The 15,565-nt window shown below is 42.0% G+C and overlaps 1 protein-coding gene across 1 annotated transcript in view; it reads left to right on the forward strand.

Moving 5' to 3' along the window:
- LOC140735221 (dynein axonemal assembly factor 8) overlaps nucleotides 1-15,565 on the forward strand; it is a 159,635-nt gene that overhangs the window by 86,807 nt on the left and 57,263 nt on the right. Inside the window, exons 15-19 of the mRNA XM_073060021.1 lie at nucleotides 2,900-3,044; nucleotides 4,492-4,813; nucleotides 7,724-7,797; nucleotides 11,790-11,944; nucleotides 14,224-14,374. Of these exons, the coding sequence (XP_072916122.1) occupies nucleotides 2,900-3,044; nucleotides 4,492-4,813; nucleotides 7,724-7,797; nucleotides 11,790-11,944; nucleotides 14,224-14,374 (847 nt within the window). The remainder of the gene's footprint in view (nucleotides 1-2,899; nucleotides 3,045-4,491; nucleotides 4,814-7,723; nucleotides 7,798-11,789; nucleotides 11,945-14,223; nucleotides 14,375-15,565) is intronic.

Consider the following 15,565-nt stretch of genomic DNA (forward strand, 5'->3'; position numbering starts at 1 on the left):
TAAAGACCAGATGTTGGAAATGTTGGCCATATTCACATTGTGTGAGGAATAATATTAAACCTGTATGTCCCACAAACAATATCAGTAACCCAACACCTGCTTGGGAAAACCAGGAGACAGGTTTACAAATGTTTTCTTTCTTTAATGAACCAGGCCCACCATCGAAACAGTGGCAAAATTATATTGAATTCAAGTTTATTGTCATCTGACTGTATATACAGTGCCAATAAAAAGTATTCACCCCCGCCCCCAGAAGTTTTTGTTTTATTGTTTTACAACGTTGAATCACAATGGATTAAAATTGGCTGTTTTGACGCTGATCAACAGAAAAATCTCTTCCGTATCAAAGTGAAAATTAATCTAAATTGATTACAAATATAAAACACAAAATAACTGATTGCATAAGTATTCACTCTCTTTAATACGGCACACCAAATCATCACTGGTGCAGTCAATTGGTTTTAGAAGTCATATAATTAGTTAAATGGAGATCAGTTTTGGAAACGTGTGTACTCAAGGTGTTTCATAGAACATAGAACATAGAAAACCTACAGCACAATACAGGCCCTTTGGCCCACAAAGCTGTGCCGAACATGTCCTTACCTGAGAAATTACCTAGGGTTACCCATAGCCCTCTATTTTTCTGAGCTCCCTATACCTATCCAGGAGTCTCTTAAAAGACCCTATTGTATTCACCTCCACCACCGTTGTTGGCAGCCCATTCCATGCACTTACCACTCTCTGTGTAAAAAAACTTAACCCTGATATCTCCTCTGTACCTTCTTCCAAGCACCTTAAAACTGTGCCCTCTCATGCTAGTTATTTCAGCCCTCTGACTATCCACACGATCAATGCCCCTCATCATCTTATACATCTAATGATTCAATTGATTGTAGTAAAAATACACCTGTATCTGGAAGGTCCAACTGCAGGTGGGTCAGTATCCTGTGAAAAACTATACCGTGAAATCAAAAGAACACTCCAAGCAACTCTGCAAAAAGGTTATTGAAAAGCAGAAGTCAGGAGATGGATACAAGAAAATTTCCAGGTCTCTGAATATCTCTTTGAGTACTGCTAAGTCAATCATCAAGAAATTGAAAGAATATGGCACAGCTGTAAATCTGCCTAGAGCAGGTCATTCTCAAAAATTGAGTGACCATGCAAGAAGGGGACTAGTGAAGGAAGCCAGTAAGAGACCTATGACAACTCTGGAGGAGTTACAAGCTTCAGTGGCTGAGATGGGAGAGACTGTGCATACAATAATTATTGCCCGGGTGCTTCACAAGTCACAGCTTTATGGGAGAGTGGCAAAGGAAAAGCCACTGTTGAAAAAACTCACATGAAATCTTGGCTGAAGTTTGGCAGAAGGCATGTGGGAGAGTCCAAAGTCAGCTGGAAGAAGGTTCAATGGTCTGATGAAACCAAAATTGAGCTTTTTGGCCAAGAGACTGTTTTGGCATAAGCCAAATACCACACATTATCAAAAACACACCATACTTACCATGTAGCATGGTGGTGGCTGCATCATGCTGTGGGGATGCTTCACTGCAGCAGGCCCTGGAAGGCTTGTGAAGGTAGAGGGTAAAATGAATGCAGCAAAATACGGGAAGATCCTGATGCAGTCTGCAAGAGAACTGGGTGAAGATTTGTTTTCCAGCAAGACAATGACCCCAAGCATTAAGCCAAAGCTACACACGTATGGCTTAAAAAAAACAAAGTTAATGTCCTGGAGTGGCCAAGTCAGAGTCCAAACATCAATCCAATTGAGAATTTATGGCTGGACTTAAAAAAGGCTGTCCACTCATGATCTCCAGGCAATCTGACAAAGCTGGAGCAGTTTTGTAGAGTAGAATGGGGGGAAATTGCAGTGCCCAGATGAGCAAAGTTTATAGTGACCTATCCACAGAGAATCAAAGCTATAATTGCTGCTAACAGGTCTTCTACTAAAAACTGACTTGAAAGGGGTGAGTAATTATGCAATCAATTATTTTGTGTTTGATAATTGGAATACGGTTAGACCAATTTGTAGAAATTTGTTTTTACCTTGATACGGAAGATTCTTTTCTGTTGATCAATGTCAGAAAAGCCAAATTAAATCCGCTGTGACTCAATGTTGTAAAACAATAAAACATGAAAACTTCCAAGGGGACAAATACTTTTTATAGGCACTATATATCCATCCAAGCGAAACAATGTTCCTCGAGACTACAGTGCACCCACAAAACATTTATCACACACAGCACAGAAAACAAAACATTACTATAAATAAGTTAACAAAATATAATTCTAAAATGCATTTAAATGGTAAATAGTAAACAGTACAGTAAACAGGTCATTGTCCTAGTGATAACACCTCAGTGGCTGCAGGATATTCGTTAGTCTCACAGTTTGAGGGAAGAAGTTGTTACACAGTCTGGCAGTCCTAGTCCTGATGTTTCTGTACCTCCTTCCTGACAGTAGTGGGTCAAATAGATTGTGGGATAGGTGGTGGCGATCTTCAACAATGCTTCAGGTCCTTCATCTGCTATGCTCCCAGTAAATGTCACAAATAGGGGCAAGGAGACCCTGAATATCCTCTCAACAGTTCTTACTGTCCTCCAGTAAGATGCCTTCCAGCTTCCGTACCACACAATGGTGCAGCCAGACAGGACACTCTTGATGGTGCTCCTGTAGAAAGTTGTTAGAATTGGGGCGGGGAGCTTTGCACACCCCAATGTCCTCAAAGTGTAGACACTGCTGTGGCTTCTTGACTAATGAGCAGGTATTGTGGATCCAGGTTAGATCATCCAGGCAGAAGAACCCAATTATAATTTTTTTTCTCTGTGTCTGAAGAATGAGATATTAATTCGTTGTGAATCAAAGGAGAATGAATTGATTTGTGCCAATGTCACTCTTTCAGGTCACCATGGCCCTAGTTTTTGAGAATTTATTCAGTAATCCTGTCGCCCTTCACCACACACTGCAGCTGACCTTTGGCTCTGGTATGGATATCTGTGGACTTCGCCTACTTTACCCTTCACCACTTCTCCTGGCAGAGAGTGCAGGTAAAACTAATGCAAAGCTAAACATGAACAGTAGCAACCTCTTTGTTAGAATCCAATCCCTGACAAGCAGAGCTTCATGGCAGTTTTCTCAGAGTTGGACAGTTGACATCAGAGGCGCGTAAAAAGAGCTAGTTTTCAATCAGGATGGCGATCGATATTTTAAAGGCAGAGCTTCGTGGAAGTTTCATCCTCTTCAGAATTCCTTCAGAATTAGGTTTAATATCACTGCCATATGCTGTGGAATTTGTTGTTTTGCAGTAGCAGCACATTATAGTACTTAATAATAAAATTACAAATTACAATAAGATATATTGTCCTGTCAAAAATCTGATGGTGGATGTTGGATTGGAGGGCATAGAACCATGGAACCATAGAACATTACAGCACAGTACAGGCCCTTCAGCCCTCCATGTTGTGCCGACCCATATAATCCTTTAAAAAAGTACTAAACCACACTACCCCATAACCCTCTATTTTTCTTTCATCCATGTGCCTGTCCAAGAGGTTCTTAAATATCCCTAATGTTTTAGCCTCCACCACCATCCCTGGCAAGTCATTCCAGGCACTCACAATCCTCTGTGTAAAAAAACTTACCACTGATATCTCCCCTAAACTTCCCTCCCTTAATTTTGTACATATGCCCTCTGGTGTTTGCTATTGGTGCCCTGGGAAACAGGTACTGACTATCCACCCTATCTATGCCTCTCATAATCTTGTAGACCTCTATAAGTCCCCTCTCTTTCTTTTCTCCAAAGAGAAAAGTCCCAGCTCTGCTAACCTTGCTTCATATAACTTGTTCTCCAAACCAGGCAACATCCTGGTAAATCTCCTCTGCGTCCTCTCCATAGCTTCCACATCCTTCCTATAATGAGGTGACCAGAATTGAACACAATGCTCTTAAGTGCGGTCTCACCAGATATTTGTAGAGTTGCAACATGACCTCTCTACTCTTGAACTCAATCCCCTGTTAATGAAGCCTAGCATCCCATAGGCCTTCTTAACTACCCTATCAACCTGTGCAACGACCTTGAGGGATGTATGGATTTGAACCCCAAGGTCCCTTTGTTCATCCACACTCTTAAGTAATTGACCATTAATCCTGTACTCAGTCTTCTGGTTTGTCCATCCAAAATGCATCACCTCACACTTATCTGGAAATCTTTTACATTACAGCCTGATATGAGTTGTGGAAATAAACAGTCAACATTTCTGGCCAAGATCCTTCATCTGGACTGGAGAGGAAGGGGAAGAAAGATTCTGGCTTCTTCCCCTTTCCTTTCCAGTCCTGATGGGGGAACTTGGCCAGAGATATCAACTGTTAGTTCATTTCCATTGATATTTTCTAACCTGCTGAGTTATTCCAACATTTTGTGTGTGTTGCTATGGAGTTCCAGAATTTACAAATCTCTTGTGTTTCTAATCTGAATTGTGTTCTCTCTGTTTGTAGGAAAGCTTCCTTCTACTTACAATCCTGATGGTAATACCACTCCCAGATCTGTGTTGGCACTGGCACTGAGAGGTGTGAATGCTGGTACACTGTGGACAGACATCGTTGGGCCATCTGACCCCCAGCTGGCCATTGTGACAGACCGTCACTCCATCAATGCTCATTACTGCAAGCATCGTGATGAGCCACTCCTCTACTCTCCCCACCAGGAGAGCCGCATCCAGTGGGAGCTGTGTGTGTGGTTTGGTGGAAGGGTTCCTGAAAATGGGATTGTACAAGTTGGCATTCAGAATCCAGCCAAGAAGAGCAGCTTGAGTTCCAGGTGTGTATCACATTGATGGTGGCAAGAGGAGATCCTACTGAGGTTCTACCACAGTGTAGCATTCCCTCAAAATCATACATAATCTTGCTACTTTTCATTATGTGCTCAGTTCAGAATCTGAAGCAGGTTTATTATCACTGTCCTTTAGGATGTGAAGTTTGTTGTTCTGGGGTGGCAGTACAGTATAAAAACATAAAATTACCACAAATTACAAAATAGAAAGTACAAAAAAACAAATGAGGTCGTGTTTATGGGCCATTCAGAAATCTGATGGTGGAGGGAAAGAAGTTGTTCCTAAATCATTGAGTGTGGGTCTTCAACTTCCTGTATTTCCTCCCTGATGGTGGTACCAAAAAGAGGGAATGTCCTGGATGAAGAGGGTCTTTAATGATGGATGTCACCTTCTTGCAGTACCTCCTCTTGAAGATGTCCTCAGTGCTGGAGGTTTGTGCCTGTGATGGAGATAGCTGAGTCTGCAACACCTTGCAGCCCTTTGTGATCCTGCGCATTGGACGCTCCATATCAGGCTATGACACACATTCAGAATACTCTCCACTGTACATCTATAGAACTTCTTAAGTCTTCATTAAAGAAATTTGCAAGAGTCTTCTATAGATGTGTGGTGCCTGTAGCAGTCCTGAAGATTTGATCTTTGGAGACAGGTAAAAGTGTAACTAACCGTGCCAGAAGTTATGGTAGGGTGCTCCGGTAGCATAGCAATTTGCACAACGGTATTACAGTTTGGGGCATCGGAGATCAGAGTTCAATTCTGGTGTCCTCTGTAAGGAAGTTTGTACATTCCTTCCCCTGTGTGCGTGGATTTTCTCCTGATGCTTCTGTTTCCTCCCACAGTCAAAAGACATACTGATTAGTGGGATAATTAGTCATTGTAAATTGTCCTGTGATTAGGCTAGGTAAAATAGATGAGTTGCTGGGCAGTGCAGCTCAATGGGCCAGAAGAGCTCATTCCTTACTGTATCTCTAAATAGATAGACAGACAGACAGACAGACAAATAAATTAAGTCATTGGGAATACTTTTATTCTATCAATATGATGATCTATATGATAGAATTGTTAAGGAACAGAATGCCATTCATTTATCACGTCCATGCCAGTATCAACCAGAAAATCTTATCACTTCCGCTGTGGCCCTTTCTCTGGTCCCTTAGAAATGTTGCCACTTCTTCTAGAAGGCCATTATGGAACCTACAATACCTCCACCACAATTCATTCCTAATTTCAACCCTCATTGTTCTATTGGATCTCCATTTATGTTTCACTTCCTTAAAGAAAACCATCTTTGTAACTATACTTCCTCATACTAGAAGCATAATTGTCATAAATATTTTCTATCCCCTTCCTGATGCCTTCATATCCCTTTTATAGTGAGGCAATCAGAAATGAGCACAGTTCTTCATTTGAGACCAGGTCAGTACTTTGTAAAAGTTCTGCATGATTTCATTGCTATTAATATTTATCCTGCTATCAATCAAATCCAGAATTTCAATGACGTACACCCATATGTACACCCAAGTTTCCCTACATCTGCTTGTAGGTCATTATTTTATATTACCTGTCCTCTTTTTCCCACAAAATGCATCACCTTGCATTTCTCCTTATTCTACTGTCTACGTAAACAATCACGGGAGAGCAAGCGAAATTAGTCCGACTCTCGCCTCCATACCTAACACTTGGGTCAGTGCCGGTGTTTAAATTGTCCAAGCATTTGGTATGGTCGCGTTCTAGGACCTGGATGCTTGGGCCACTCTGCCTGAAATCATTCTCAATCTCACCAAATCGACTCAGCACTTGGAACGATCCAACCTCGCACTCAGGTTAAGTAGAAGGGCATTGAATCTCTTCCGCATCAACGCCTTTCCAAATCGCTCACTCCATTTACAGTAACAATCCAAACTCTGGCTGTGAACACATTGCACCTTGCAATCCCCCAGCACATCTCATCCCCTGAACCAGCCTCGCCTCCACCTACCTCCTTACTGTCTGCAGCGATAGTTCATCACAATATGCTGCAGTTTATCACAGTTAATAATTCTGCAAAGCTTCAAGTCATCTGCAAATTTAGAAATTGTGGTTTGTACCTCCAAGACTAGTTCATTAATACTGATGACAAAAAAAAGCACCAATTCATAGGGATCAACACCATTTATCATTCTCTAGTCTGAAGAACAACCGTTAAGGAATCCAAAACTGAAATATAGTGAGAGTGGGTTGCCTGACCCTTTAAGCCTACCCCACATTCATTACAATCATGGCTGATCTGCCTCTGGCCTCATCTCTAACACCAGTCCTAAGCCCTCATTTTCCCCGATCTGTGAAACAGTTAGCTGATCCTCAAAGCTGGTGCTCGCTCAACATTCCTCCCAGGTGCTCGCTCAATAGAAGAACAAGATGACCAGAACTCAGGGACTTGGGCTATATGTTTTTTTTCTCTTTTTGACTGTTATGTTTTTCTGAATTCATAACCATCTGTGCTGTTAGTACTATGTGCTGTTGGTTAGTTAGTTAGTAGAGTTAGTCAGTTAGAGCTTTATTATCACTGCTGAGGACCATGAGATTGCAGAGCTACTCCACTCAGTGCAAAACAACAGACTGGCCATTCAATCACTAAAATAACAATGAGTAAATTTAAAATAATGTCTGAGTTATTTAGAATGTCACCTAAGTTCCAACTGAATTAAAAACAAATTTCCATATCTTGTAGTTACATCTGTGTGCTGTTGGTAATGTGTTTTTCCACCTCTGCTCTAGAGGAACCCTGTTCCTATATTCATGTATGATTAAATGATAATTAAATTTCAAACTTATACTTGAATTTTAAGAACCTCCAATGACCTAGATTCCAAGGTCCTCTCTATTCACTATTGTGTGTACCAAACTTCTATTCACAGATCAAATGCTCCTCGGTGTACCGATCTCAGAGAGACCTGCCAACCACCTGCTACACTTGTGGCAACTGTTAAAGGTAATTGTTCTGGAACCCACCACACAGGTAGCAAACATCAGTATTACAAGTAACTAACTCCCAGATATGATGCTGTGGGTTTTGGTGCACTAATTTCTGGATGGCTACAGCCTTGAGTTGCTAAGAACATTAAAACCATAACACATATGAGCAGAATTAGGCCATTCAGCCCATTGACTGCTCTACCACTCGGTCATGGCTGATTTATTTTCCCTCTCAACCCCATCTTTCTGCCTTCTCCCCATTCATGTTGTGCTGTCAGGTTTGCTGCACTGTGTCCATTCTCATGGTAACTGGCTGTTTCCCCTCTAAATTCAGCACCACATTGTCTCACCTCTATTTCCTCTTTCAATGACTTGTGCACCCTTACCACCCATCACATTGCCTTTGTCAAGCCTGTGTTGGCATTGGCTGCACTGGTCTCCATGTCAAGGTCTGTTCATTGAGTAAATCCTGACTTTCAGAGTTAATATTAGTGTCTTTTTGAGAATTCTGATCAACATTTTCCTTTCTTTCACATCCTTCTACCAAGATCCTATCTTTTCATCTCTGTTCTTGCTGTGTGATCATAATTCACTTCACGTGCTTCATAATGGAACTCTGGACTGCATCCATGTGATCCGTGAGTCTTTGTACAAGTTCCAACTACTTCTGTCTCAATTCACAGAGCTCCTTCTGTTGGCTGCATATCATAGATAGCAACTCCTCCTGTTGCTTTGTGTTCAACTGCTGCTGTTGTTTTGACCTTGGGGTCTTTATGGTCTCCCAATCGTCCTTTTTATTTTTCCTCTTCAACTTCGGAGAGGATCGTGGAGGTATTTTTGATTTCCAGTCTTCAACTGGAAGTTGATAAGAGACAGAGTTTGAACCAAAGCTGCATGCTGTGGAAGCAAGACTGGCAACCTCTTCATCATGATCACACTGTTTAGTATTGGCATCCTGACTGTCGTGCTGCTGCAGCTGGTATGGATGTCTATGGAAAATGGAGTTCTTGTGCTTCTCTTGCATAACCTTTCTGGAGCTCTCAGAGGTGCTGTTACAAGTTTCTCGAGTTACCTCAGGTAAGCATCTGAGCCCCTCAAAGACATCTGCATACTCTTCTGTGAGTATTGGGTGGTCACCTTTGGCCTGTGAAGCCATTACAAAATCTCTTTCCACCAGGTTGAACTTTTCACATGTACTCAGTCCTAATATTGGCTGTACTCTCTTTTCCACAGTCAGTAGCTGTGCCTTTAGGTGCTGCCCCTTGTGCTTGAAGGTCTCTATATAGCCCCATTTACTGGTATGTTCTCTCCAGTATAGCCTGGCACTTTTAACTTCATCGAGTAAATCTTGCTCCTCATTTTGAGAATATTGTAATCATCCATGGATAACAGATACACTGGGCTCTGGTGTCAAGCTCATTCACAGTCATAGGAACAATCAATTCTGTTTTACCAGCACCAGCGGTCTGTAGAGAGTCACAAAAACTTCCTCCATTTCCTCAGCAACTGAGTGCACTTTTCTCTTGGTAGCCTCAGCTTTGCAGCACTTTGTGAAATGATTCTTCTTCCCACAATTATTGCAGGATTTTCCATAAGCAGGACATGTTTTTGGGATGTGCCTACCTCCAAGTTTGCTGTTTGAGCCTACCTCTTTGCTATGCTGTTGCTTTGGGAAAAACCTTGTGCTCTGCCCCTCTGTTTTCACAGCAAGCACTATTGTTTCTGCTTTGTTGCAGCTCCTTAGCATATGATCGTGTGATCTCTGCTGCCCTACACATATCCACAGCCATTTCCAGCATCAGATCTTTTTCACAGAGCCCATTATTTGAAACTCTGCAAACAATTTTGTCTATAACTAATGAATCTCTCGCATCTCCAAACTCACAGGACTTACTCAGTGTGTGAGCCATTACTCAGCTAACTATTGGTTAAAGCTAACACTTTGTTTCTGGTCATAGGAAAATAACATAATTCTTTTAAATGTGATGTTTTTACTTGGGACAAGATACTCTTCAAATTTTATCATCAGAGTGTCCAATGTCAAGGCAGTCTCATCAATTTGAAAGCTGTTATAGATGTCCAAAGCATCTTCACCAATTACATGTAGAAAGGTAGACGCTTTCGATTTTTCCTCTGCTCACCACTAAATATATATTGAATTGCTGTTTGAAATGTTCCCAGCTATCAGATGCATTGATAGTAAACTGCATAGGTGCAGGAGGACTTAACTTATCCATGACCAAATTTTGGAGCTCTCTCACCTGAATCTCTCTTGATGAATTTGCTGAACAATGGCACCTTCAGGATATAGTGTGCACTCTGGCTGGCAGCTTCTCTCCATCAGAACCTAGCATCTCTCAATCACTCACAGTACATTTAGTCTCCATGTTTACTCCCCACGCCGACTTCTAACACCATTTTATGTTTGTTCTTAATAAAGACACAGCATGCGTAAAAACTAACGCATCTATTTATTTACAGGATACTCCAATCATGGCTTCAGTTCAACCTGAGGGCATGCAGCCGTCTCACCAACATCACTTCTGGCTCTGGGTGAACTGCCCGCATTGCCCACTGGAAAATGAAATTCTTTTATTGTGTATACATAATAACACACCCACCAGTGTCATAGAGTCTGCTTAGTCTCACTGATCCACGCATGGATTATAGCCTTCCAAACCTCTCTTAAATATTGCATCCATAACTTCCAGTAGCCACTCATTTCACACTCCCACCACCCTCTGACTGAAGAAGTTCCCCTTAAATATTTCATCTTTCACCCTTAACTTATGACCTCTATTTCTAATCTCTCTAACCTCGGTTAAAAACGGTTGCTTGCTTTTACCCTATCTATGTCCTCATTATTTTTTATACTTCTGTCAAATCTCTCCTCATTCTTGAATACTCCAAGGAATAAGGTCCTGATCTGTTCAGTCTTCCCCTATAGCTCTCCTAATATATTTTCCCTATATCTTTGGTAGTTTAGTGATTAGCATGAAGTTATTACAGTTCAGGGCATTCCTGAGTTCAGAGTTCAATTCCAGCATCACAAAAAAAGTCCATCTTTACAATGAAAACTACTTTTTCAATGGATTTTACATGGAATGATGAACCAAATTGTCCTATTCCATTGTGTCTAGTAAAAAACAAGCACAGGTTTCACACGCTTGGCCTATACTAGAGACCGATTATGTAATTTAGTTAGGAAGTTTTTCTCAAAGGCTTGTATAGCCCTGTGACTCAGGCTTTGGCTTATGGTTTTTTAGTAACTTTTATTATTCAACATGGTCAACAAACATTCATGTTGAAAATAGCATTAATTAAAATCAATTTATAACTTTTATTTAAATTAAATCTACCGAGCCTACCTTTAGAAAAATAAATCCCATTTTGGCTTAAGCCAGTTATTTAACAGAAATTTATTATGTTTGCATTATGAGTTTATAAAATTTATTAAACAGAAAGAAAGATGGAGCTTAGAAAAATAGAGGGCTATGGGTAACCTAGGTAATTTCTAACGTAAGTACATGTTCAGTACAGCATTGTGGGCTGAAGGGCCTGTATTGTGCTGTAGGTGTCCTAAGTTTCAATGTTTCTATCATCTGTGAGGAGTTTGTACCACAAACCAGGTGGGTTTCCTCTGGGTGCTCTAGTTCCTTCCCACAGTCCAAACACATATGGTTTACTATGTTAATGGATCATTGTAAATTGTCCTGTGATTAGGCTAGGGTTAAATCGGGGGTTGCTGGGTATGTGGCTCATTGGGCCGGAAGGGCCTGTTCCGTGCTGTGTTTCTAAATAAATAACTAACTAACTCAGGTCCTCGAGTCCTGATAACATCATTGTAAATTTTCTGTGCTGATCCCTGGTCTCAGTCTGGCGATGAGTTTGTTTGGAGTTATAGTATTGAGGACAATAGCACACAGGTTACAGCCTCCAGTTTAAACAGTGTCCACTCTTCCTACTTTAAAGAAGACATTTAATTTTTCACTTTTCTTTGCATCCCAGCTGACTTATTTCTACTGGTGTCTCCTGTTGTGCCTACACGTTTCTACGGAGATATAATATCCGTGTGTGTCAGGCGAGGATTCATTCTGCAGGGACTTCAACGCCTTCGCCTGTCTCTAAAGCAAGCTGAGAGCTTGGGGATTGCAAGTGATCAGGTAAAACCCTCTGGAAGAAGGTCGGGGTTATAGCGCAATCGTGTGATGTGTTGATACAGGATCGGGGATAAGACTATGGCAAGCAACTGGTAGAGGTCACAGCAAGTAGATACAGTACATGTTGTTCCAGAGAGGGAGGAGAGGATCTAAGTTACCTGAGGGGTAGCATTGTATCAGAGCAGTTAGAGTAACACTTTTACAGCACCAGCGATTGGGGTTGAATTCCTGCCACTGTTTGTAAGGAGCATACACAGAGTGCTGGAGGAACTCAGCAGGTTGGGCAGCATCTATGGAAATGAATAAGCAGTCAGTGCTTAGGGCTGAGATCCTTCATCAGAACTCAGCCAAAACATTAATTCCTTTCCATTGATACTGCCTGACCTGCTGAGATTTTCTAGCTTTTTGTGTGCATTGCTCTGGATTTCCAACATCTGTAGAATCTCTTGTGTTTATGATTTTCTGCCTGTAAGGCACTTGTAAGTTCCCCTCATGACCATATGGGTTCTCACCAACAACTTGTAAAACCACAATATAGAATTATTCAAGATTACAAGCTTGAAAAGTTGCTTTAAAAATCTTTGTGGTTTCTATTGACATGATAGGATAGAAATTTTGGCAAACGTAGACCATAAAACATAGGAGCATAACTGAGCCACTCGACCCATCAAGACTGCTTCATCATTGCATCGTGGCTGACTTATTGTCCCTCCCAACCCCATTCTCTATTCTAAATAGATGTCCCTCTCTATTTGGAGGCTGTGCCTTCTGGTCCTAGACTCCCCTAGTATAGGAGGCATCCTCTCCACTTCAGCTCTCTCTAGGCCTTTCAATGAGATCTGCCCTCATTGTTCTAAACTCCAGCAAGTACAGGCCCAGAGCCAACAAACATTCCTCATATGTTAACCTTTTCATTCCTGGGATCATTCTCATGATATAGGTTCACCAGAAGTTGAATGGTTTTCTTGCTGCTCTATTCTGACTTCCCACCCTCACTGGTACACCCAGATGGCTGGTGTATGACATTGAGGGAAGGTGCCACATGAGAAGGAATAATGTAACAGACTACACAAAAGTGTACTTGTGCCTGCAGAGGGTGAGTGCTTGCATGGTGGAAGACTATGCATTTTTTAAGGGAAAGTTTAACAAACATTCAAACACTTTATAATTCTAAAGTTGAGGCCTCACTAGTGCAAAGGATTTGAAATGGAACCTGAGTGATAGGAGATGGTCATTAAGGTGAGAGTGTAGGGTAATGTATCACACAGAAAATGCTGGATGAACTCGGCAAGTCACACAGCATCCGTGGAGAGGACAATCAGGAAGAGTCTCAGCCTGAAACATTGGCTGTTTATTCTCTCCATAGATGCTGCCTGATCTGCAGAGTTCCTCCAGCAATTTTTGTATGCATTATTCTGGTTTTCCAGCATCGGCAGAATCTCTTGTGTTTAGTGTAATGTAGTTTGGCTGGTAGTTCCATAAGGTTGTCATATCCAGGGGTTGGGGGGGGGGGGCGTAGGTTTAGTAGGGATAATCTCCAATTCACTCTTAAATGCTCCCAATGGTGTGTGTCTCAAATAGCCTCTGTAAACTCAAGCTCTTGGTCTTCACATACGGCTTAGCTACTAAGCCCCAAAGAACCATTTCTACTGACAGGAGAAGGAGCAAAGGTGGGTTACTGATGCCTTAAAGCCAATCACTTCAGACACATGGGGTTTGTCAGTCGTGATTGGCAGTTTATCTAGGAAAAGGAAGATGTGGATCTCAAACCTCCACTGCCTTATAACTATACCCACTCATGAGGAAGGCTTCAGGAGTAAACCCTGAGGAAAAGTATGGAGCTAGAATCCCTAAGGCAGTCTTTCATTGAGTTCAATGCTGGCTGCTAACTCCTGCAATGCCTCTGGTGCCAAACTGTATTGGCCTCTGCTGTTCCTTTGGATTTAACAGCTGCATGGAGAGGGGGAGCCTGCTGCGTGGTCTCCATATTTTACTGCTTTGCCTTGCCTAGCAGTTTGCATACACATAGGCAGCTAGGATGCAACATCCATGGTCAACCCCAACCAATAGAGGGCCTCAGTGAATATTGAATGGACAGTGGAATGCTGGATAAATATACCAGCATGCATCAGAATTGAGACTTCACTAGGGCACAGGGTTTGAGATGGAGTGGCCAGTGAGGTGTGTCGGGTAATGTAATCTGTCAGATGATAAAGTACTGAATAGACTGTAGAATGCTGGATGCATCAGAATAACTCAGGAAATTCCCATTGTCATTGCAGATCCCAGTGTTCTGTCAAACAGGTTGGTTTGGAGCCCTGAACTCTCAGCTGTCTGCTGCTGGCCCTTCCACTGCTCAGCTGCCCTACCCTTGCTTTCTGATGCATGTGAGGAAAGAAAATGCAAGTCAGCAGATTGCAAGCTTATTGACAGGTACAATGCTCAAAATATTTCACCAATTGTTATGTTGGAAAACTGTTGTTTGAGGTTTTCTGTCACTACAAGTTCAAGTTCATGTTTAATTGTCATTCTGCAATACACATGAATACAGCCAAACAAAACAGAATTCATCTGAGGCCAAGGAGCAAAACACATATAGTACATATAATTATGATATATAAAAATAATAACATTGCCTAAGAACCTAAGTGCCATGGCCTGTAGATTGATGGGCTGTTGTCCTGAGCCGCATTTCCACAAGAACAGCACGCAGCAGTTCTTCATCTCACACAAGTGAAGCCACAGACGAGCACAATCCAGCTTGTCATACCACTGAGTAAACACTGGAGGGCAGCACTGATAGGAGGGGCCAGCCCCAATTTATCTACGTTTGTGGATTAGTCAGCATACTAATGGCTATTCATGTTCTGACAGTCCCCGGGTTACGTACGAGTTCCGTTCCTGAGTCTGTCTTTAAGTCGGATTTGTACGTAAGTCGAAACAAGTACATCCGTTATTATTTAGTGTCAGTTAGTCAAACGTTTGTCTTAGTATATAGTATATATTTTACCTTTCTATGCATATAAAACATTTAAGAAATGTATGTATTCCAATAATTAAACCACTGCGTTGCTTAGTAATAATTGTAGCTTTCATCGCGGCAGGGCCTTTCATATGCTCCATTATTCTCACTTTATCTGTTATCCTTTAAAATTGTTCCGATCGTTGACTGACTGTAGCCTAATGCTTTTCCAATGACAGATGGCGTTTCACCTCTTTCCAAACGCTTTATTATTTCCACTTTATTTTCAATCGTGATCGCTTCCCATCACTGCGGGTGGCGGGTCCCAAGCTGCGCCGGCTACAGAGGTCTGCTGGGTCCTAAGGACCACCACACTGAGACAGGCTAAATGGGACAAGTGGGGGCTGTGCTGGGTTTGGGTATTTGATCCTCCACAATATTCCGCGTGGGAATTTAAACTGGAGGTGGCAGTTTTTTTTTTTACGAGGTCGAGTTGCGAGCTCGACATCAACCCGGCATGGATGGTACGGGATTCACTGGATCGACATCAACCCGGCACGGGAGCGGTCTTCACTGAATCTAACTCAGGAACTTCCGTTCTTGAGCCCGGCACTGATCTCACTGCGCCACCAGCCAACTGGAATGGGGGGGGCAGGTTCAGG

The sequence above is a fragment of the Hemitrygon akajei genome, chromosome 11 (genome assembly GCF_048418815.1).
Source record: "Hemitrygon akajei chromosome 11, sHemAka1.3, whole genome shotgun sequence".
Classification (NCBI taxonomy): domain Eukaryota; kingdom Metazoa; phylum Chordata; class Chondrichthyes; order Myliobatiformes; family Dasyatidae; genus Hemitrygon; species Hemitrygon akajei.